This window comes from Dreissena polymorpha, chromosome 10, assembly GCF_020536995.1.
Source record: "Dreissena polymorpha isolate Duluth1 chromosome 10, UMN_Dpol_1.0, whole genome shotgun sequence".
Classification (NCBI taxonomy): Eukaryota; Metazoa; Mollusca; class Bivalvia; order Myida; family Dreissenidae; genus Dreissena; species Dreissena polymorpha.
In genome coordinates this window covers 18,934,229-18,960,212 of record NC_068364.1, presented here as the reverse complement: position 1 = coordinate 18,960,212, position 25,984 = coordinate 18,934,229, and the positions used below count along the sequence as shown (strand labels likewise).

The following is a 25,984-nucleotide window of genomic DNA, read 5'->3' as shown; positions in this document are numbered from 1 at the left end:
AACGTCTTATTACGGAGAAATTTAAGGAGAGAATGACTATCAAAATGTTTGTCTTTAATAGACATCGTAAATGATATGAAACCGTTAATTTCCTTAATGAGTTTATGAAAGCCCCAAATTTGTCTTTGATATTTTCGGCAATAAGTACATTAATCGCGAATCACTTAAATACAAAGGCAAATTTTTACACTTTTGACAAACTGTCAAATGCATAAAAGAAGCAGGCGACTACCAATTAGCAATGCATGTTAAATAAACAAACAACTGCTATCGAGTGCAATAAACTGTCACTTGCCAATATCTCCATAGCGACCGACGAGTCCACTGGTAAGATGTGTATCACGTGACTACGCAGCGTCATGGCGGCCTTTTTGTTTTTTGAAAGTTGCTAAATCGTTGATTTTTATGATTGCAGTGGTCGTTGTAAGCTATCAAAATGGAGATTTGGGAATGTAAAAGGGTGGTCGTTGGTCTTTGTTCACAGGTGGGCTTTATTCGCAGGTTCAATATATAGTGAAATCGTTCGGGAGGAAATCAGTGTGGTCGTTATTGACTGTTGGTCGCTATTAACAGGCGGTCGCTCGGGCAGGTTGGACTGTATATTGTAAACTCGTTACTAGTGATCGAGTATGAGTGACAACTATCTAACATTTAACACACACACACAAACATACACACACAACATAATATATATACATATATAATATAATATAAACATATTGTTTCTTTATTATTTATCCCCATTGATGTCAAACGTAATTTCGTGTTTCTATGATGTATTTCGTGCATTGCCGTAACATTACATCTTCAAACGTAATGACGTATTTACAATTAACCGATGCCCGCTAAATATGTTAAATATTTTTAATTTACATTTTATAATTCATAAATACTTTATTTATTTTTTTTAATAAAATGGGCTTGTATCTTTACCGTGTTCAATTTCCGATAATCTATAGACTTCAAATTTGTACAATATGTAACATATCTAATTTGAGCAACTGTTAAGTATGTCGGCGGTAAATTTATTCAACCAAATGCCTAATTACTTAATACTACCAGAATGAAGACATGGTGGCATCATCAATTTAATGACCAGACTGTCATCTGCCACCTAGTGTGGTTTATGACACCATGTTGTTAATTAGGTCTGGACAATATCTGATCAAAACGAGATAATCGGATTAGGCAGAACAAAGGCAGGCTTTTTCCGCCCTATGCCACGGGTCCGAAATTTGGCCCCATTCCCAATGCAAATCTGGTTGTTTTTTTCCCAATTGAAAAAAAAAAATCCCAATGAAAAAAAAAAAAAAAAAAATTTTTTTTTTTTTTTTTTTACCCTTAAAATATATAAGTTGACCTGATCCGGTGTATTTGCCTTGAATTTGTTTTAAAAACTGTAAAATATGTAAATGATTATTTAAGACTTTCCTTATTTTCCTCAAAATCCGGCGCTTCGCGCGATTTTTCTCACCTAATAAAAGGCCAAGCCTTTTCACCAAATTAAGATTAAAAAACCTGCACTTATCACACATGTTCATAATATTTTGTAAAATTTTAATAATAAGTTATCCAAATAGTCGTTATTTACCAGTTAACGGCTTCTTTGAAATATAAGAAACACTATTTATATGCAATAATTTTTCCCAATTGAGCCAATTTTGCGATTCATTTTTTTCCCAAAATGGGGGTTTTCACGACGCGAAATTCCCAAAATTCCAGTGTGGCGTTTTCCCAAAATGGAGCGGAAAAAGCCTGAAAGGGGCAATTAAACACCGGAATACAAAGGCTTAAACGATTTTAAGATTGATGCAAACAATCAAATGAAAACTATTGCATTTAATTTAATTAAATGTTTATTTAATGTGTCAACATGTTAGTTTTCCCGGACTAGGGTATAGGTCCCTGCCCAGACAAATATCATTATGTTTAATTTGTAAATGTTTTTTATTTGGAATTGATCTATTTATTCATTGTGTTCAATCTTATTTGTTTCAGTAACGTAGAACAACTTGTTGGCATGTTGAAAAATAAAATCTTAATATAATCGTTTAAATATAACCGATCACGCTCTATTTCTCCCCATTGATTGTATCTTTCTTTTGACTACCAATATAGCCCGGATGTAAACAAGCAGGTGCGCGTGACGTCACGCGTGAATTGGTCTATTCCAGGGTGATGCTTTGATTTTTAATCACCTTACACGCAATTATGTTAGTTTGTTTATGGATTAATAGTAGCTTTATCAAATGTTTTATATGCTGCTTATTTGTTAATACAATGTAAAATAGTTTAAGAACAACATGAGCGAGAGTTTCGTTTTTCATTTAAGTTACTTTTTTAGAACAAGCACATGCACATAATAACAAATCTTAGCAACCAATAATAAGAAGGGCCGATACTATGAGCAGGGGTTTTTCAGCACTGTCTGCGCCTCCGGACAACGGAGGCACTCCCAAAGCAAACGGACCCGATCCCAAACCGAAATTATAAAAAAAAATCCCAATTTCAAAAAAAAAAAAAAAAAAAAAAAAAATTTTTTTTTTTTTTTTTTTTTTTTAAGAATGAAGTGTCTTATAACTTGTGTGACTAACCAGTGTTTGTTTTGGTCAAAAATATTTGCTATAAGGTTTTGACTGTTCAATTCTTATCACAGAGTGTAACTGTAACTGAAAAACAAAACTCTGCAGTAATTGAATTAACGTTGAACATGCCCAATATTGCATCTGTTTACATGAAGAAGACAAAATAACCAAATAAAAACAAATTTATTTGTTAAACCACTGAATTATTTAAGCATGATTAATTCACAATTTTTTCCCAAATGAGCTGTTTCATCGAAGCAAAAATTCCCAAAATGACCAATTTTGTCGATAAAAAATTCCCAATTTGGTCAGACTCCTTTTCCCAAAATAGGCAGAAAAACCCCTGATGAGACAATTGTACATGATTACTAGAGGGAGCTAAATCTAGCCATATTTTGTCAAAACATTGACAAGTTAAATGCAGTGTTCGTTGTTATGTCCAAGTATACACATTTAACTATACATTGACATATAACACATGCGTGATTTTGTGTTTGTTCACTTCCAAAATTCGTATGTATTCATTAAAAGGGCGGATACTACGGATAGACATGCTAGCGTCCAAAGTGCCCTCCGGCCAATGAATGGCATTGATATTAAAAAAAACTCCCGTTGGGTCATTAAAACACATTTTTTTATAATTATACCTACAGGCTTTATAATAATGCATAAATTACCTGGTTATGCACAGAATTATCGTATGTTCACAATACACTGAAATATTCCCTGAAAATTACCAGACAAATGTCCATCGTAAAGACAGAAATCAAAACGGAGGCGGTGTATTTATAACAACTCAAGACAATTATCAAACGTGGTCCATCGATGATAGTAACACTGAGTGCGAAATAATTTGGACTGAAATTCAAACAGAAGTGAAGAATGTTGTAGTTGGCTCCTACTATCTACCACCAAGCGCAGATATCAGTGCCTTAGAGTACCTAAATGACTCGATATGTAAAATTAAACAAAAATGTAAAGACAAAATAATCATCTTGGCTGGAGATTTCAACCTTCCACACATTGATTGGAATTCATTGGCGGTAAAGTCTGGATGTAACCAAGCTAACCAACACCATTATCTCTTAGACATTGCAGAAGAACACAGTCTTGAACAAGTACAAATGAACTTAACAAGAAATGATCATAATCTCGACCTTTGTTTTATTTCCAACCCAAGTCTAGTTAAATCATGTGACACAGCGCCTGGTATCTCAGACCATGAAACAGTGATCATAGACTGCGACATCAAGCCAAAATATAACAAGCCTAAAAGAAGGAAAATCTACAATTATAAGAAAGCAAATTGGAGTATTATACAAACAAACATGGCTGAATTATCTTCCCAAGTGTGTAATATGTCATCACCAGAAGAATGCTGGAACACTTTAAAAAATGGCATTAACAGTGCACTTGATAAAAACGTACCATCAAAACTAACATCTAAAAAACACAGTCATCCTTGGATTACATCAAGCATGAAAAATAGTATCAAGAAAAAACATAAACTACACCAAAAAGCTTAACAAACACAGGCATCAGAAGACTGGGACCAATTTAAACTTTATAAAAGTAAACTACAGAAAGAACTAAGGAATGCACACTGGTCTTACGTGAATGAATCCCTATCAAAGTCCATGGAAGATGGGAACAATAAGTATTTTTGGAAATACATAAAATCAAAACGCACAGACAATGTGGGTGTATCAGCACTAAAAAGTAATGGAAAATTATATCAGGACAGTCAATCAAAGGCTGAAATTCTAAACAACCAATTCAAATCAGTATTTACCAAGGAAGACCCAAAAGAAAGAAACCCTGAGTTAAGTGAACCTTGTTACCCTGAAATAACAGAATTAAACATAACAATTCCTGGAGTAGAAAAACTTCTGAAAGCACTGAATGTAAATAAAGCTAGTGGACCGGACAGTATTCCGAATAAAGTACTCCGCCATTGCTCAGAGGAACTTGCACCTGCAGTAACCCATATCTTCCAGTTAAGCCTATCTACAGGCATCTTACCAACAGACTGGAGAAACGCAAACGTCACACCTATATTTAACAAGGGACAAAATTGTCACAAAACCAGGTTTTCATTGTGAAAAAAAAATCTGATAAAGGGAGAAAACTCAAACTGAACTTTTGAAATGACCAAAAAAAATTAACCCCCTTTGTAAGTTTTTTTTTTTTTTTTAAATCTATTTTTAGTCGTGGCGACCTTGACATTGGAGATATTGACGTGATTCTTTCGTGGGACACACCGTCCCATGATGGTGAACAAATGTGCCAAATGATTTTTAAATCTCACAATGAATGACATAGTTATGGCCAGGACAAGCTCATTTATGGCCATTTTTGACCTTTGAACTCAAAGTGTGACCTTGACCTTGGAGATATCGACGTAATTATTTCGCGCGACACACCGTCCAATGATGGTGAACAAATGTGCCAAATGATTTTAAAATCTGACGATGAACGACATAGTTATGGCTCGGACAAGCTCATTTATGGCCATTTTTGACCTTTGAACTCAAAGTGTGACCTTGACCTTGGAGATATCGACGTAATTATTTCGCGCGACACACCGTCCAATGATGGTGAACAAATGTGCCAAATGATTTTAAAATCTGACAATGAACGACATAGTTATGGCCCGGACAAGCTTATTCCGCCAGCCCGCCAGCCCGCCAGCCAGCCAGCCAGCCCGCCAGCCAGCCAGCCCGCCAGCCAGCCAGCCCGCCCGCATTCGCCAATCTAATAACCAGTTTTTTCCTTCGGAAAACCTGGTTAAAAAGGGCAATCGTCACGAAGCTAGTAACTACCGCCCAGTATCATTAACAAGCGTCTGCTGCAAAACTTTAGAACACATTTTGTGTCGACACATCTTAAACCATCTAGAGCGATATGACATACTAACGTCTCTTCAACACGGATTTCGTAGTGGACATTCCTGTGAAAGCCAGTTAATACTTACTATGGATGATATTATGAAAATGTATGACAAAAAGAAACAAATAGACATGGTTATATTAGATTTTAGTAAGGCGTTTGATACCGTACCACATCGGAAACTACAATACAAACTTGAAAACTATGGAATAAAGGGTAACATCTTAAAATGGATTCAATCGTTCTTAATGGAAAGAAGCCAAAAAGTTATTGTTGAAGGTGAATCCTCTTCTACATGCACAGTAGACTCAGGAGTGCCCCAGGGTACAGTGCTCGGTCCTCTACTATTTTTGTGCCACATCAACGACCTACCAAAAAGTGTAACATCACAAGTACGTCTCTTCGCCGACGATTGTCTTTTGTATCGACCAATAAACTCTTTTGAAGATCATATCAACTTACAAAAGGACTTACATTCACTTGAAAAATGGTCAAAAAACTGGGGAATGAGGTTTAACGAAACAAAGTGTTATCTCATGACAATGCATAGACAACGTGTACCATCAACATTTAACTATTCTCTGAACAACCACTTCTTAAAAAAAGTTGAAGATAATCCATATCTAGGAGTTCAGATCAGTGAAAACTTAAAGTGGTCAACACATGTTAATAAAGTCTGTAACAGAGCAAGCAGTATTCTTGGATTTATCAGGAAAAACTTAAGACACAGCAACAAAAACTTCAAAGAGCAGGCATACATATCACTAGTACGTTCAATTTTGGACTATGCAAGCATTGTGTGGGATCCATATCTTCAAAAAGACATTGACAAACTGGAAGGAGTACAACGGCGTGCAGCACGTTTTGTCTGTAACAACTACAAAAGCAAGAGCAGCGTAACAGAAATGCTTAAAGAACTGAAATGGCAACCATTGAAGGACCGACGTAGAGACCAACGATTGGTTTTCTTCCACAAGATCATCTACGACCTGGTGGCCGTCCCCGCTGACAATCTCCTAGAAGTCAACAAACGCCCACAACGTAACCATAATTCTAAATCCATCAAACTGGCAACAAGTAACACTGACATTTATAAATACTCTTTTATTCCGCGTACTATTCGGGACTGGAACTCTTTACCAGACAGTGTAGTGACTTGTACTAAAAGTGAACAATTCAAAAGTGTCCTAATTAAATCGTGCTACTAACATTTTAACATCAAAGGGCACACACCACACCCTCGATAAGTTTTGCTCATAAGTGAGCTAGTTTCGAGTACCATACAGATACAGATACATCCGAAATATGCATCCGATTTTTTACTCATCGTCAATTGGGTTCGAAAGCAAAAACGATCGACTTCTAAATTATATAAATATTGCCTTTATCGATGCGTATATTAAACCTTACTTATAATATCTTTTAATTTCATAGATTCATAATGTTAATAAAAGAGAATTTTAATGAACATCTTACCATGTTTCCACAGACCGGTGGTGACCAGTTAGTATATTCCGTGTATTAAACCCTGTGCTATTTTTAGCGAAATGGAACTGTTACAATTCGATCTCGTTTAATACAAATGTAGTAAGGCGTATAAGGTACCTGTATTCACGCTAAAGAAGAAGCGTTACAAAGTAAAATTATTAATGCGTCAATCGTAAACATACAAAATATTATATAATATAATATAAGTTTGTAAGATGTAAATATAAGCATTGACCCCACTGACTATTTTGCTTCTTCTTCTTCCCATAAAGTGCAGGGCTATCCTGGAGCATCGAGGCACTGTGACTGTACACTGTCGTTGTGAAGTAACAAAAACAAAGTGACAGATAAAAACAAATAAAAACTGCACTTGTGGTCTAATGCAGAGTGACCAGGCCTGCCTTGAAGCTGCCAAAGGACTCGGCTGTGCAGACTGCTACCGGCAGCTGATTCCAAAGTCGGATGGCTGCTGGGAAGAAGGAGTGTCTGTAAAGGTTTGTTCGACAGAATGGGACGAGGAAGTATACATTTTTCCCTTTCTGTAGGGACATAGTAGCTTGGTGGTGGTACAAGATGGCTGGTATTTCTATCAAAAAGCGTGTTATCATGTACATCAATAACATTTGGGAGTCAGTACGCCGGGTTTGCAGGGATTGCCATCTTAGGGAGGCGACCATTTGGCGTATGTCTCTTGTTGTCCTGTAGACTCCTTTGGCGAATCTGGCAGCTCTGTGCTGTTCTGCCTCTAGCTAGGATATGTCTTCCGCTGTTGAAAGGCACCATGCTGAAGATGCGGTTTCTAGAATTTGGCGCACTAGAACCTTGCAGCATTTTTCCTTTACATCATTTAGGTAATTGTTGATGTTTCGTCTCAGGAAGGCAAGGAAGTAGTTGGCTGTTTTGAAGACCTCATCAAGATGACTATTTCAGAGCAGTTTTTCGTTCAGTGTGACCCCTAGGTACTTCCCAGTTGTGACATTGGCAAGTTGGTGCTGTGAAACTCGTAGGTCCTCTTGATTGGATGTCGTTGTTTGGTGAAATGTATAGTTGCACATTTGTATGGGTGAATTGCATCTGCCAGTCTCACTCCCACTGTTCCAGTGTGTGTTTTTTCAGATCCTATTGATGTCTGTATATTTAGGTGTTCTGAACTTTCGATACAATAGACTGTAATCTGCAAGGAGTGTGGTGGAGGCTACTTTTTCTGACATGTCATTTATGTACAGTAGAAAGAGTATGGGACCGATGACAATGCACTGGGGACGCCTGATGTGCCGGGGACAGGCGATGAGGTGTGACCTTCAACTTTCTGGCTTATGTTGCTGAGGAAACTCAGTAATTCAGTTGTTCATTGCGGATCCCATTGTGGTCAAGCTTAATTTAGAGTCGCTTGAGGGGTACCTTGTAGAAGGCTTTGCTAAAATCAAGTAGTACAGCATCAATCTGGTCACCTGTGTTGAATATTCATAAATGACGAGACCAAATGTGAGGAGTCAAAGCTGTTATACTCTACCTTTGATGTCTATCAATGCTTATGTGGTAAAGGTGTACCTCTAACTGTGTTTATGACTTATATGGTTATGCTTTACAGTTAACTCCTTTAATGACGTATGTGGTAATGATGTACCTTTTCATATACATGTATTATACCTTTTATATTAGTCTGTTCATTACAAATGTGGATATGTTTTACCAGGGAACTACCGGGTACAGAAAGAAAATAGAGAATTATAAGTTGAAAAGACGAAAGTAAACTTACAAGAAAACGTTGACTTTAGTGATAAACGCATAAAATATGTTGTATTTTTATGGAAATTTGTGTTTAAAGATTATTAACATAACTTTCAATCAAACAATCATACAGATTTCTTTATATGCGTAGATAATTCATGTTAACTTTTTCTGTAAATTTTACTTTGTTCAGTGCTGGGGTTACATGCTTATAACATGAATACTGGCACACTCGGTGATGGGAATTATTTAATGTCTATACATTATGAAAATGATATTATTTGCCGTATGCCAAAGAACTTAATGTTTTCTGTAAAATGTTACTTGTATTTTATAAATAATTTATTGTATTTTATTAATGCATGGGACGTTGTACTTTTATATTATCATTTTATCATACAATCAGTTGTAAAACCATGCACATACTACTTTATCACGTATTATGTATGCAACATCACTTTACTTAAATATTAACATTTTCTTTCAGTAACATGTTCTCTCTGCACACATAAGAAAACTTGAAATCATTTAGTTAGCAAAAGATATTGTTCGCATTGACTGAATAACTACCAGTAGTATTGATTTTTTTGGAACGTTGATATGTTGTACATATATCACGCTTTTATAAAATTGTATTCAGTTTGTCCAAGTATGATTAGTGTATGTAGTATACGTGCCTGTTTTATAAAAGTTTAATTTGTGGTATAGTAAAGGTGGATGTCTTTTAATAGAAAGAGCGAATAATTGTATTTGATCCATTTTTTTACATGTATACTTACGTTGCTTGAAAATTACATCCAAATAGTTTAAAATGTGTGTTGTTCAATGTTCACGAATGTGAATCCTTTTTGTTTCTTTTTTTTAATATTAAAGGTTAGTGTTTATTTGTTAATTTAGTACTTTTAGACGTTATTGATTGCTCAATAAATAAACAAATATTACTTAATATTTACTAAAGAATTATACCCCTAAAGAATAACTATAGTTTCGTTTTCGTATAGCTGGTCAACAAGGGATAGTACTAAAACAATACTTAAAGGGATCTTTTCACGCTTTGGTAAATTGACAAAATTGAAACAAGAAATATCTTTAAAAAAGATATACGGCGTTGATTGTGGTTTGAGTTTGTGAAAGGTAAAGAGTTCAAAAAATGAGACCAAGGATAGCGAATGTCTTTTTCTGTGCAGTTCTTAGCTGGATCACACGCAATACGGGATGTTACGCGGAGTTTTCGCGGCTTATTTTACATAATTACATATTGCTGGTCATAAACCTATAGATACAAAACAGAAAACCAAATGAAGAATGGAAGTGAAATTTAAACATATGAGTCAACCGGCCACACGCGAAGTATCCGTACATATTTTAAATATTTATACGCGCGTTCTTCGAACAAACCTGTTTTAGTGGTTTGTCGGGCATTGCTTTTTGATTCGATTATTAACAGTATCGAGAATCATCGTGCTCATGCTTAATACATTAGGCAATATGGTGGAATAATTCTTGTTAAATTAATTAAAAATAATATTTATCATGGTATTGTTGAAAACACATAAAGACTCTATTATTGACATACCATAATTATATCGCTGAATATCTTCATTTAACATCTTTTGTGGTCTAAAGAAAATCTCAGTTAACCTAGTTCACGGATAGGGTCTATATTATATAACAAACTGGCCACGAACTCAGGTCAGCACATAAGCGTCTTCGGACGCAGCGATGACCTGTAAATAAACCCTGATAACTCGCGGATTGAAATGCAATGCATTAAAGTGAGGCCACGCTTCCACTGCTTTTTATAATTTTACATGTTAACATGTTGATAGGAATATGAAAGTCAGTACTAAAATGAGAACATAGCCTTTAAGTAAAAACGCTGTTGCCTCTGAAAATAAAAGGTGGACGCACAAACTGTATTGATGTCGAGATTGAGTGTAAAATTGTTCTATTTATTTAGCCTTTTCATTAGAGATAAAATTGTTTCATGCTGAACACGCAGTAAAACAGTGTTACAAAGACGCGGACATGTTTCCAATGTTCTGATGGTATGCTCATATCAGCCTATGGGATAACTGAAGTGTATTCATTCTGAACTAGCCGCGGGAAATTTTATTTGAATTTTATTGGACAGTTACAAAGGTCAGGTAAGGTGAAAAGCTGGCGTATACAGCTAACGCCGAAAAAATTGTTTCAGATTCGCAAATTTTCGTTTTAGTTATGATATTTGTGAGAAAACCGTAATACTGAACGTTTACCATGGTCTAATATAGCAATTATATGCATCTTTTGACGATTTTAAAACCTAAAAATTATAAAGCGTTGCAACGCGAAACGATTGAATAATTTGGAAAGTTCTGTTATTGTCGTTTAATTTTGTGAAACTACGTAGATTGCTTATATAAGGTATAAATTACTTCAGTATGTATACTCGGCAAAATAGCTCAGTAGGTTAAAGCGTTTTTACTTCAGGACTCCGGCAGTACTCTAGGGGTCACTGGTTCGAAACCTGCCCCGGGCAATGTTTGTTTCTTTTTTTAAATATTATTCTTGATTTTTTACTGGAGCTTTTACGATCCAATGTTTACATATATCAATATTAAGCATTTAATGAATAACTTCAAAAATGCCAAAATCTGTGAAAAGGACCCTTTAACATACTTAACTACAACTAAGTGAAGCATAGATGGAGGTATTATTTTTATCCCACTTTTACAGCGAATTCGGTTGATTAAAGCCGTGTTCATTAAATTTAATCTATGATCAACGGCAAGGCTATAATCAACGGCACGAAATGACGTCATCAACTGCCGAACCGGGACTACTTTTTCCCACGCACCTCGTCACCTTTATTTGCCAAGTGCATCAATAATAAAAACAATCTCAAATGTTTGTCAATCTTAATGACCTTAAACAAAGAACAGTACTAAAACAAACGTGTTTGTTGTCATTAATTGTCATTAAACCTCTAGTATTAGGTAAATTTAACACTATGTTGCAAATATGTTCTGTTGTTGTTGCTCCCATTTGAAGTCAGTTCGAGTTTTACCCATTTGACCGTAGAAAACAATCGTCTGGACCAAGAAATCCTGTGTTAATTTACAAGCTGTACTCGGATATGCGTCCATCTGATTTTTCTTCAAGTAAGCACCCTTTCTACCTGGCAATACGCACAAATGACACTGCATCCCAGTGGTTCATGCGTAAACAATTGGGTGTCAACAAGCTAGGTCAGATGCTGAAGGCCATGGCAAAAGAAGCCGTCTTTCCCGAGCACAAGAGAATAACGAACCACTCAGTTCGCAAATTCATGGTCCAAAAACTTCGAAATGCAAACATTCCACCCACTGAAACCATGGCCATAACAGGGCACAAAAATGTCCAGTCCATAACCAATTATTCCACACATATCTGTTGAACAGCAGCAAAAGTTTTCAAACATTCTTGCTCAGCCCAGTAACAATCCAACAGCTTCCTCTTGTTCACCTTCATGCACTGAAAATATGGCCGAAATGCAGCCTAGACAACCACTGTCTACCGTCGGACAAGTTGTTCTTGATGTTCGCTGCACTCAGTCACTTCACCAGCAAATGTCTTTCTCTAGTTCGAACAACTTTGGCTCGTGCTTTTTGTTCTCTACGCCTCGCATGATAAACCTGATCTATAATCAACACTAACCTATTATTGTCTATATATCATACGGCTTTATGTTAGTATTTATCAGCCCTATATTTCTCGAATCATTGAACTAGGAATGCGAATTACACAGGAGCATTACGTCGTATTTTAATTTCGTTGAACACCATTAAACGGAATACAACACTAAACTTATTTTTAAACAAAATATACTAGTAACCATAAATGCCAGCTTCAAATGTATCGTCTCATAATTGTACAGTATCATGTGTCCAAAGTTTAGAAAATGTTACTTTCAGCTGTGGGTAATTTATGTATAGCTGTTGTTTTATTTGTTATACAATTTAGAGAAGAGTGTTCAACTATGCGTTTTAATTTGTTTTATTTAGACTGTAATTGTCATATTAGGACAAAGTGTGCAACAAATACGAAAAGGTAATTCATATTAACTATTGTATGCTCACGTTTAAGTATTGTATGCGTAAACACCCAAAAACATTATGTTAACGGCGTACCTCCTACGTCTATGACTATGTATTTTGACGGTGTTTCCATTTCTTTACTCGCGCTACCATGGTTTAATCCTGAGCACAAATTGCTGCCACCTCTGATTCATAAGCATTTTCCAGTCGTTCGCCATCGATTCACGCCTTAAAAATTACGGACAGTCAAAAGGATTGCAATATACACTTAAAACTTTGATTCCGCACAACGGATATTCGTGCGAACTTTAAAAATATTTATCAAAACAGCTGTTAAATATGTATTATAATAAATAAGATCAACAAGTGGAAAGATAACCGACAAACGCCGGTGCCAAATATAACCACTGACCGATTGTGTTCGTAATGATTTAATACATTGTAAGGCAGTAATTATTTATAGTATTTTAATCAAATTTATTCTGAATGCTTGTTCTAAATCTGCATTTTCATTTTCTGACTGTCTCAAACTTCGTTGAAGCCTACACAGCGGGAACATGGAACGGATGATTTAATTCCAGAAAGCCAAGATGGCTGAAACCCATGACAACCTATACAATAGAAAAAGTAACAGTCCCATAGTTTGACTTGTGAGACCCACCGCATATATTTATTGTTACCCGAAAGGGCGCTGAAATCTTGCTTTCATCAACCAAATACCTACTACGAATCACGTACACAATATATTAAGCATAAGCATAATACATCTACAAAATATGTATAAAGCAAACACTTATCTCTAGTGACAAACAAAAAAGTGTTTCCTGTCAAGTGATATCGAGAAATAGTTTCTCAATAAGTGATCAAGCACTCGTACAACTGTTTATATGCTCCCTTTACTGAAAAAACATGGTTCGGTATAACCAAGAAATGAAGCAACTATCATCGATATATTGACAATACCATTAATAAAACAGAAGTATTGAACTTGAATAATAAAGCGTACACGTTTTTGTGTTATGAAACAAACACACATTTGCTAAGTAAAAAAGTATACCTAAAGATTTGTATATTAAATCGCGGATACTATTCCGAATGAAAAATACATTTGATTTGTACAAACACAAATTCCAACTTAACAGTTTTTTATTTCAACCTGATATATGTACATTTTAATATATGTTTTAGTTTATGGATTTTTAACTAAAGCACAATAGTGTTCGCGACTAGAGAACGCGTATCCAAAAAAAATGTTCGTGCACATCCGAAAAACGCATTCAATTTACTTTATATATAGTACTATTGTGTTCGCCTTACATCGTTATTATATTATAAGTTATACCATTTGCTTTTCTTGTTTGTTTCAATTATTGCGTCATGGACTAATACAAACAATTGTTAATTTGTTTAGTAACCACGAATTTAAATTCAAATATCAAAATGCCCAAAATCCCATGGGATTTTTCCCATCTGCATATTATGGGAAAAAAAATCTCGCTAGAAAAAATCCCACGGGAAAACCAACTTTGCTCATACATTTAATAGTGAAAAAAACTTATTTTGTAAGCAAAAATAATCAATTATTATGATTAAAAAAGGCTTATATAGTATGCTTTATCTCAAAGAGGCAAATCTTCAAGAAAAAGGGTACTTGAGTTTGCGAACTTTCGGTTTCGCAAAGTTATTCCGGTGGCCGTTAAAAGAGTATATCGGCCAAAGGTTAGGGTCACTATTTATAGTCAAATCATCATTAAAGGGGCCTTTTCACAGATTTTGGCATTTTTTTAACTTATTCATTAAATGCTTTATATTGATAAATGTAAACATTGGATCATAAAAGCTCCAGTAAAAAATCAAGAAAAAAATTAAAAAAAGGAAAAGAACATTGCCCGGAACAGGTTTCGAACCAGTGACCCCTGGAGTCCTGCCAGAGTCCTGAAGTAAAAACGCTTTAGCCTACTGAGCTATTCCGCCGTGTACACATTCTTGACGTATTTTATACCTTATATAAGCAATCTTTGTAGTTTCACAAAATTTAACGACAAAAACAGAACTCTCCAAATTATTCAATCGTTTCGCGTTGCAACGCTTTATAATTTTTAGGTTTTAAAATCGTCAAAAGATGCATATAATGGCTATATTAGAGCATGGTTAATGTTCAGTATTACTGTTTCCTCACAAATATCATAACTAAAACGAAAACTTACGAATCTGAAACAACTTTTTTCAATTTTGTCAATTTACCAAAGCGTGAAAAGATCCCTTTAACATCCATAGTCAAATCTTGTAATAACTCTGCTCATACAATAATGAGATGTGTTCCGAATAGACTTAAAATGGAAAACAGGAATGAACGAAGGTTAAGTTGTTACTCGTCGATCCATAGGCAACACTAAACGAAATCGAGTCAAAGTACGCTCTTAGGATCAAAACTTTGTTTTACATAGATTAATGCTCCGATTATAATGCACAAATGTTTTTTCCATTAAAATGTGACTAAAAGGTTAGTTCTTCGTGCATGCACCGTGAGTCACGCTGAGCAAAGACGACAGCTTTAAGGCAGTCAGCGAAACTTCTTATCTAACCAGTTTTGGCATGTATGCACGATTTATCCACCACCCTCGTAATCATTCCATATTCGATAGAGTTTGTGATAAGTTTTTGGACCTGCGGAATACTGTGAACCTGTAGCTGATTATATGCTTCAATTCATTGACCACCTCTTTTTATGCACAAATGTGTTTACGGGTTTTAAATTTAAGATTTTATTATCTGTTTTATGAATTACGAGCATTCATTTTTTATGTTTATACAGAGAGGAAGCGAAGAATGAACAGAAAGGCAGCATTTTGACAGAAACGCCACCGATATGCATCTACACCGTGATATTTTGTTCATAATATATACAAGCTTTTAAAACTATGTAATTCTTTGCAGTAAAAGGCCAATATTTGTAATACTTACAGTAATATAAGGTGTAAAAATACGAGACCGCTTCATAATTATAGAAAACCACATCTTCTAGCACTCATAAGAACGCCCTTACTTTATGATCTCCTAAGGTATACCAAAAGACTTAGTTGCCTGGTGGTTTATTTATGTAATATTTAATGCTAGTGTAAAATAGGCCACAGCTCGTGAAGGAATCAGCAATCAGGACGAATTTCCGTCATTATAAAACGCGCATCGGCTTGTTTCCGATAGACACTTTCGTTACGAGTATTTTCAATTGTTGGGGTAAAACAGATCGTTTGAGAAAAACAAATGATAGAAGGGAAAAAATGTCATGTAGAAATTTAAAAAAAAGATAAACAAGCTCTTCCGCTTACCGCATTTAGAGATAAAAATATGACAACATTAAAGATATAATGATATAAAAGTATTTTCAAACTCAAAGTTTACACACAAAACAAGCTACAATGTAGGTATGTTTTTATGAAATTGAATTTTTCGGAAGACTAAACGACAGTTTACATGTGGTTGTAAACCAGAATGAGTGAGCGTATATCAAGTAAGCATTGACACACACAGGAGAGAAACCTATGGAAATAGCATAGTGATTGTGTAAAAAATAGTTTATTATGTGTAGTTTCTTTTGTCATTCGTAATGCATAACAGCTTTACTAAATTATACTTATACATTATTTCTATTTAAGGACTAGTTCTGATGACTTCGCATTATAACTCGCGTTTAGTGTACTCCTTTAAAATCAATGCATTAACAAAACAAATCATATTGTTTCTATATTATAGTGTAAGGTACCGATAAATCATGTATTAAAAATCTGAAAAAAAACATACTTTTATTAATATAGATGACCTATGTGGGGAGTATCACTTTTGTTCAAATACTATATAACCGTTCAGTACAAAACATGCGTGTTTTGGACTCAGCAGTATAATTGTAATTGTAATATTACATATTTGTTTAATGTTCTTATAAAACTATATACTATATATCGTTGATAACATATATCAATAACACGATTTATGTTCATACAATCATAAATAATATGTATATGTCAACTCATAATAAACGTGTTTATTTATTTTTTAAAACGCTCCAACATTATATTATGTCAAATTGCCCCAAAGGCCAAGCTCGTTTTGTTACACGTTACGTTAGATGGTTCTGAATTAGAAAATGCCATACCCTTATCATTATAGGCTATCACTTGCCCCACAAGTGACGACTAAACTGATCTCGCGTGACAGGAAAAACCTGCGCAGATAAATTAGAACAACCAAACCATAGTTTAAAAATATAGACGTTTGCAAACGTTTTTTTAAGCAATTAGTTTTTAATTGCGATGACTAGGTGATTATATTGAAGACTATTTAAAGATAATTCTCGATTTATCGTTTTTCTGCGTATATCATTCTAAAATAATCTATAATATGTTATAGACAGATAACACACTTAGAGTTGTTCTTATCCCAGACCTGTCTCATGATGTGTGCGGGGATTGGCTTAGATATTCGTACATGAATGTACTGGCAAACGAGATTATATAGCGTGCCCAGTGTAGGTTTCAGACATTTCACTGAACGCTCTCATATGACTGCACAACTGTTCCAACCGATAAAATATTTAATAAAAAAACAACCGATTGCCGATTGCAAATGACATACAAGGCGAGTGAGAGCCCTTCATTGTATATGTTTATGTGGATGTTCGCAGTTTTTAAATTATAATTATGAATTATATTATATTCATATTACGGCCGCCAGGTAGACACTCACACTTTCATGGCAAATCTGTTTTACCAGTACTAGTTTAAAATACTGATAGTTACTGCCCTACCAGAGTTAAAGTAACGATGAAGAATGGTCGTAGATATAGTTCATGGCCAAACATCACAAACGTTCTGGCCCGGGTCAGTAATCTAGATCGCTACCAACTTAAATAATCGGCCAAGTTACCGATCTAAAATTCGGTACAATTAATTAACAAATGTAATTGACGTTAACGACGACTTAAGTTCGCAATATTTTTATATACGTTATTCCAATTGATGCACTCAAATGTCTGTGTTTAAGTTTGTACCGACACGATTTATCTTATCGATACTGACTTGTCTTCACATTCGCAAATAGGTCATTGCATTGCAAAGATAAAACTATTTAGCTATATATTAAATTCGCACTTTTTTGCTGGCACAGCCATAGAACACGTTTCGGCGGTAAGTTTGTTTATTTATCTATATATTATACAATTATGGGTATACCAATACGTAGAAAACAACGTTCTAATATAATAAGGAAAATTGACAAATTTACTGCAACTTAAACGATATGACTTTGTCTTCTGAACAGTGAACATAAATTAAGTAAGCAAACTGCGAAGTGAACATTCGCCGAACCATTTCGTAATGGTTTTATTAAGGCTGCGAATGGATGGACAGTAGCAAGTACCTGCCATTTTGTGTACGCGTATTATTGCCATTGCATGTAGAAAATGATAAAAAATGAATTGTTAATCACAGATGCTGGTTTTATGTCTATAAGACTTACGTTTTCGATGTATTTGCGATCAACACAAATGGTTTGAAGATGCTGACTTTGTCAAAGAAAGTCTTTTATGCAAAACACGCATGCTTATCGGAAAATATACTTTAAACATGTATTATGCTAAAGGTTTGAATACATCTCACAATTCAAAAAGGACATATTAAACAGACCCGTCAACACGTCTATTTGTTTACATTCCCAATCATTTCCGATTGTTGTCGATAATTACCGGAATCTGTAGAACATGCAGTGTCTTTGCGTCTACGACTAATGGCCCTATTCCACTACGAAAGCAAACCCACGATTCGCTTCGATTTATCACATTTATTGAATCAGGAAGACTCGTGACAGTCTACGATTCAGTTACGACACTGGTACGATTGAGTTACGACGAATCGTGGGGTTCGGTTGAAGTCTTGCGAATAGGGTCGCGACTTCACTACGATGTGTAAGAATCTACTGATACTGTACTACGAGCGATGCAGATCGGTCACGACTAAGCTAAGACTTCACCGAACGCACCCATGAATTAGGCACCATTATCTATTGATATTGATCTAAATCGCGAGAATCTTACATGCTCGCAACTCATTCGGGGTGAACTCGTGAGATTCTTGATCTAAATCGCGAGAATCTTAGCGGGCTCGCAACTCACTCGGGATGTACTCGTGAGAGTCTTGACAAAGTCGAAGCTGCTGCGTAGACAGATCACGTGATCACCGATTTCCCGATTGAGTCACGAATTACCTACGATTCCATTACGACGCCCAAGAACGCACTACAACGCTGTAACGAGTAAACTGCGATTAAATTCAGACTTGGAGGTCCTGGTCGAATGTTTAACACGTTGAAAATCTGGCCACGATTTTTCGGGAGCTCAAGAGTTGCAGGAATCACTTACGACCGGCCCACGACTAGCTACGAATGAGTTAGGACCTTCGCCGATTGAGCTACGAATGTTCCCGACGTAAAAATATTGGACATCAGAACAATCGTGGGGAATCGGGTCATTGTGGAATACCCCTATAAGGAAATATTTGCAAATAAATTAAGAAAAACATGCTGGTAGTTTTTGTTCTTTTAAGGCATTTTTCCGTTGTAATCAGCATCTTGAAACATTATTGTCAGTTATAAAGGTATCGAAATTGTAAAATCGGTATCTAATCATCACACGTTGTTCGTACAACAAAACTAAATAGAAACACATGACATAAATCTAAGCAAATTAGTGAACACAGTTTTCTGTGTGTCTACCGCTTAACAACAAAGTCAGATTGAATAATAAATCATGATTGAGCTTTGTTGACCATTAACAAATATTAATAAGGCGGACGCACACAAAATAAAACATTGGCTGGATTTTATATCATTTTTTATCCGCGTTCATGTGTTATCCAATTCGATTTGTTCATTTCACATTACATCTCATAACACACTTAAACTAGTAAAGCCTATATGTTGCAGACGAACATGCTCTTCGGAATCTGCTTTGTTCTGGCTGTTTCCAGCATTAATTGCGGTAAGCATGATGCACTCTAGATATGACCAAACCTGTAAACGCCACTTTTAATTCCAACCCTATTTCGTGAAATGGTTCATTCCTGATAGTTAACATTAATTAAAACCTGAACCTTTGCAGTGTTGAAAATACCACGTGATAAATAGCTAGTCATATCAACATGTTATCCATATTCAATTATATATCAACAGAATAATTCGAACATAATTAATTTTTGAAGAAGGACCCAATTCGTCTAAAAGCTCATTTTAAATTAGTTGCACCATAGTTGCACCATGCATTAAAGGGGCCTTTTCACAGATTTTGGCATTTTTTAACTTATTCATTAAATGCTTTATATCGATAAATGCAAACATTGGATCGTAAAAGCTCCAGTAAAAACTCAAGAATAAAATTAAAAAAGGAAAAGAACATTGCCCGGACCAGGTTTCGAACCAGTGACCCCTGGAGTCCTGCCAGAGTCCTGAAGTAAAAACGCTTTAGCCTACTGAGCTATTCCGCCGTGTACAGATGTTGAACGTATTTTATACCTTATATAAGCAATCTTCGTAGTTTCACAAAATTTAACGACAAAAACAGAACTCTCCAAATTATTCAATCGTTTCGCGTTGCAACGCTTTATAATTTTTAGGTTTTAAAATCGTCAAAAGATGCATATAATGGCTCTATTAGACCATGGTAAATGTTCAGTATTACTGTTTCCTCACAAATATCATAACTAAAACGAAAATTTGCGAATCTGAAACAACTTTTTTCAATTTTGTCAATTTACCAAAGCGTGAAAAGATCCCTTTAACTGATTTCTGAATGAATGATTTTGCAACCCGTCAATAGACCACATTCAGAACTCAACAATTTGTTAGGTAAAAACAATGTTTATTGTTGTATGAGCTTGTGTGGCATGAGTATTCGCGTTTTAACCACATATTTGAGGTCACTCTTACTGGATGATTACTCATAACCCTTGGGGTAAGAACACGGTTTACTCAGGTCCAAATAACAACCATTCACTATTTAGTTTACACTTTCAGAGGCTAATAATATCTTAATACAATTTGTTATATATACACATTAGGACAAACGACAAAAGTCGGAAACTATATTGTGTTTATTTTTGTGTTAATGTTTGTATCCAAAAACTGTTTAATTGTTCGGTAGCACAGTTTTATAGGCGCAAAAACGATTGCCATTAATTTTTATCATGCATAAAATAACTACAAACTGCACAACATACTAGGTTTATACTAATGATTTGAATGCATTAGATGCGAGTATTAGTTGTGTTCGTAACACATTGATAGGGGACTTACAAAGGTTAAAGCAAATATTTGTGGACACTTACGAGTTATGTTGTGTTTTCCAGTTCACTGCTTGACTTGCCTGTATTGCACGGGTATTCAGAGTCCTCGACATTGCAACTATGTCAAGGATTGTAAGCCTGACGAGGTAAAGGTGCAATTATATTGACGTGTTTGGTAGATGTATATTCACACATCCATTTTATTCCTCCTTTATATTGTTTGCTGCAGTGAAAACTTTGATCTTAATATTGCATTTTAATAAGCAGGTAGATTCAATATCATGCGAAATAATGCATACAATACATTAAAACATAAAAACGTGTTTGTTCAAACCTGCAAACCAAATAAATATGTGTGCGAACAAATATATTTTGTAGGTGTGCAATGTTCATCAGACCACAAACGCATACGGGGATGTTGTGTTTGACGTGGGTTGTGCGCACCATTCGGTATTTATGGAAACTAAACTTGTTGTTATGATAATATGTATCATTTTATGTAATTGTTCAAAATAGTGGAGATCGTATGTATATATTTTTCACTAATAGTTACGGCTTTTTAATGTCTTCTGTATAGGTGTGCTCCAACCGAACCCATGGCAGCAAAACATGTGACAGCTGTTGCACTACAGACCTGTGTAACGCTGCTGGATGTGGAATGATAGGTAGCATATGTTTCAGTTTGTTCAATGTTAACGTTTCTCATATTATCATATGACATAAGTGCCAAATGTTACACTGTGAGACACTTGTGTCGTCAATGTTCTACGTTCTAAATAATTCCCCCCAATAGGTAAGGCTTATCAGGTCATGGTTCATAAATGCTAAATTGTGGATCAACAACTTCATTCACATATCACGTCCCATTGCGAGGTGGTTTTAAACATTGCATTCCAAAACATCTCATCTTTGAGAGTTGAAGGTAATCAGTTGTTGATCGCATATTGCTCGATTGTTTAGAATGGTTTATGTGAACAGAACACCGCTATACGTCCGATTTAGCATATTAACTAATCTATTGCAAATGTACATCAAGCTACCGGCAAACATATTAGGGTTCTTCCCATTTCATTTCAAATGGAAATATTAATTTGTTCTTTTTTATGGAATCAATTATCAGTAACACTGAAACGCAAGTTACAATCTAAAACAACACATAACGTAAAGGAGATGCGGATCTATTCTAACAGGATATCCTTCTGCGCGGGGTCCAGCTTGTTACAACTGTCCAGCACAGATCACCGATGGTACATGCCACGTAATTGATGTGTGTGGAAGTAATGAGGTCAGTGATTAATGTTACATTACTTTAAAATGTGATATTCTATTAAATGACAAGAAGTACCAGATTATTAATCTCGCATGCTATTGAACAAAACATGTTTTACCAAACAATTGCATTGCATTAATGTCATGTAATTTGTACATCAAACCGTTTGAAGACAACACAAACTCTGAAATTTAATATGAGCAAAATGTTTAAAACATGAGAAATAAGGTAACACATGTAATACAAGCTTAATATGCATTGGATAAGTGTTTAATATGATTCTGCGTTATCATCAATAAATGGTGCGACTACATTAATTTGCTGAAATAATATAGTATGTTAATTTTACGTGCACAGTCAGTTGTTAACATTCAAATCCCATTTAATTGAAATATGTCGTGTACTATTTGTTTAAATTGTTCTTCTTTTGTTTGACGATACTTGTTTTACGTTGGATATATTTTTCAGAGTTTCATTTGGGATGACAACGAATATAACAAAAATACAATATTAAAATATTGCTTTGCTATCCGAATACATATACCCACTTCTGATTTTATATGAAATAATGTATGTGTCCCTTTTATCTCATAGTTACCGAATTCCATGACTCTTTAGGTTAACGAGTACACTGGATAGGTGTCCACATAATTGTTTCACCCCATTATTGTAGAGGTTTTAAAATTAAGTACTGTTATTAAAGTGCTTTTAGTGGTTTCTTATCAAGCTTATTAATTGTAAACGAAACTCTGACACTGAGCCGCGACATTAATATGACCAGCAATTATACGATGGGGATCTAATGGGTAATGATGACATTTTGAATTCATCAATAGTGTTTTGTTTATTATCCACTGTATCTCATTTTTTTATAGTGTCCTGATATATTCATAAAAACATTTCATTGTTGCTGTGATTTTAAATTGATTTAAATAATGCTTCCTTCAACGCATTCAGTATAGATGCATAATAATATTGTGTTCTGTTTACAATGGAAATTTGTTGTATGTGTCACCAAAACTATATCTATGTTAACGAAACCAACAACACAATATGTGAGATATTGATTATACAACTATTAAAAAAACAGGCGATCGAATATTTGAAAACTTACAGCCGAATAATTTGCTGTTCATTGCCATCCCTATAGAATATATATAACATATTTTTACACAAGATATGCAAACTAAAGCGGTTTACAGAATTATGTTCTTATTTGTTATTTCGCCACATCTGTCCTTGCAAAAGAAGCCTACAAACAAATATCGAGACCAAAATTAGATACCTTTAAAGAAAAACGCCATTACTAGCTGGTGTATTAGATCACTACAGATCGCTTATATGTATCTTTCACTTTCAGTGGCATTTACGCATAAATACCTTAAAGGAAAATACAATCATCCCAGAACTTGAATCGATTGAATCGAGTGCAGCCCAACTACGAAGTATACTGTTATGTTATCATTAAATTATTGCAAAACGTGCACGACGAAAACATAGTACACATGTAGGAATAAGGGTATAATTTCGACTAACGTATTTCACGAGTGCCATGTTGTCGAGCTTCACATTGTGTATGAACTTTAATTCTTTTAGGTATGCATGATCAACGAAAAAAGAGAGTTTGGAGACAAAGTGTACACATCTGGGTGTGTAGGATTAACGGTATGGTCGATCTGTGTTTTATTTTTATAATATGTATGCATGTAATGAACATGTAAAAAATTAAGGAAATCAGTGAAACTTAAATGATTGTTTATATGAATGAAATGCATACAAACTTCACCTAAAGTTATTTAGCTTATATAAGTCAAATTAAGGTGGCCTTTTAACTTTGATATGTGAGCCACAGTGGTCAGCAAACAGGACGTCAGAGTTAATCGGTGTTTGTACACAAAACTAACTTTAAACGGAAAACCACAAACACCAACAAACACCCTTACATCCCACGATGAATTCGTGTGTGGTCATTAATGCAGTTTATTCATTAAATTGATACGGTGTTTTTTGATAGTTAGTGGATAATAATTAGTGTGTTTGTGTTTGTTTAAAGCATTGTGAACTTCACACCATCGACATCTCACAAATAATTGGAAGGTCGATCTCGGATCATGCAAGGTCATTGACAGAAACGGTTTGTCACAAATGTTGCCATGACGACCTTTGCAACGCACATTGTGGTACAAAGGATTCAATTTCAGTACAATATGTAACTAATATAATTATTTAGCCCTTAGAAGAAACGTGGATATTTTGTTTTGAATCTGTCTTTCGGTAGGTAGGTAGGTAGGTCGGTCGGTCCGTTGGTCATATGTTTCAGACAATGTATTCAGAATTGTTGTCGTACAACCATCACATTGGTATGATGGCAGTGTTAAATGAGAGAATGGGGTCTTTCGTTTTTTTAAATCAACAGTTCAAAGATCAATGTAATAGAACCACTTACTTGAAAGAAAATATGTTACATTGTCATTTTTAGTGGTAATTAAATTGATCGTTATTACCCATGAATTCCATCCCTTAGGCAGACTTTCAAGTGTCAAGTTTCAAGTCAATTACTTAAGTTTTGGTTAGATTTTGATATTGAAAGCTGCTATTACCCTCAGGAATATGATCATGTTACGATGTTTAAAAAATCTTAACGTTTTTAGCCAATATTTTTTGATTGACCATATAGTAATGTTTATAACTTGCTGATGTTTACCTGTTGAGGAAACCATCTATACTGAAGTTGGTTGAGGAGAGACATACTTTGCTTTGTAAACATCTGTTCTTATACTATATGATACATTTGAGTCTCCCCCCCCCTGTTTTAAGAGATGTACAATAACGCACGAATATGTTTGCGGCAATATAAAGAAAAAATTATTATTAATTAACTTAAGTTTAATTAAAAACGTCCTTCTCCGTTTAGATACTTGTTTGTACTTAATCTACAATTGCTTATCACATTTAATAGAAACAGTCTTCTGCGCATCAAATCCATGCGAGTATGGAACGTGTATCAATGGAAAAGAAAATTACACGTGCATATGTGACAACTCACATACAGGTCGAACTTGCTCAGGTAAATAAAACGAGTATTTACGTTTAAGCATAGTTTTATTGAAACAGTACAGTACATGTCATTATGATCACCAAGTCACCCGGTAGAATATAGAATGTAACGAGTCAAAACCATATTTTATCATAATAGTGTTTTCCAAATGCCAGTAGTCGGTTTCTCCTGCGCTTTGAATCGCATCCTCTTACACTGAACAAATGGATAGGCCATTACGGGAGTTTTGACTAATCCGAAATTAATTATAATATATAGTAGTTTTATTAGTGCAATGTGAATATATTTTAAAATATGACACTGCACTTTTCAAATGCCGTTATAATTCATGTTTGGACTGACACAGATTGTTATTTTCTAATAGTTTATGCCTGTACCTTTAGTACATTTTACCGTACATATGCTTTCAGGCTTTTTTACCTTTCTTTGCAGCTATATGTTATCAGATACGTTACGAAAATCTTGATTGTTTACTATATGTTGCTAGGATGTAAATTCGACAAGATAGACGTCAACTGATATTTGTATTAACTTCGTTGCATCGTTCCTCAGAAAATGTTTGTCTTGCTGCTCTG

The 25,984-nt window shown here is 34.9% G+C and overlaps 2 protein-coding genes across 3 annotated transcripts in view; one reads left to right on the top strand and one right to left on the bottom strand.

Moving 5' to 3' along the window:
• LOC127847032 (uncharacterized) overlaps window positions 1-25,984 on the bottom strand; it is a 149,864-nt gene that overhangs the window by 23,559 nt on the left and 100,321 nt on the right. Inside the window, exon 1 of one of the 2 annotated variants that reach the window (XM_052378547.1) lies at window positions 6,951-6,982. The exons of the other annotated variant lie outside the window; for it this stretch is intronic. The gene's annotated coding sequence lies outside the window, so the exon portion shown is untranslated. Of the gene's footprint in view, window positions 1-6,950; window positions 6,983-25,984 lie in introns of those variants that run through there. 2 annotated transcript variants of the gene reach the window in all.
• LOC127847030 (uncharacterized) overlaps window positions 17,778-25,984 on the top strand; it is a 13,180-nt gene continuing 4,973 nt past the window's right edge. Inside the window, exons 1-9 of the mRNA XM_052378540.1 lie at window positions 17,778-17,934; window positions 19,727-19,781; window positions 21,145-21,227; window positions 21,460-21,531; window positions 21,659-21,746; window positions 22,272-22,366; window positions 23,948-24,016; window positions 24,405-24,531; window positions 25,311-25,418. Coding sequence (XP_052234500.1) covers window positions 19,733-19,781; window positions 21,145-21,227; window positions 21,460-21,531; window positions 21,659-21,746; window positions 22,272-22,366; window positions 23,948-24,016; window positions 24,405-24,531; window positions 25,311-25,418 — 691 coding nt within the window. The 5' untranslated portion in view covers window positions 17,778-17,934; window positions 19,727-19,732. The remainder of the gene's footprint in view (window positions 17,935-19,726; window positions 19,782-21,144; window positions 21,228-21,459; window positions 21,532-21,658; window positions 21,747-22,271; window positions 22,367-23,947; window positions 24,017-24,404; window positions 24,532-25,310; window positions 25,419-25,984) is intronic.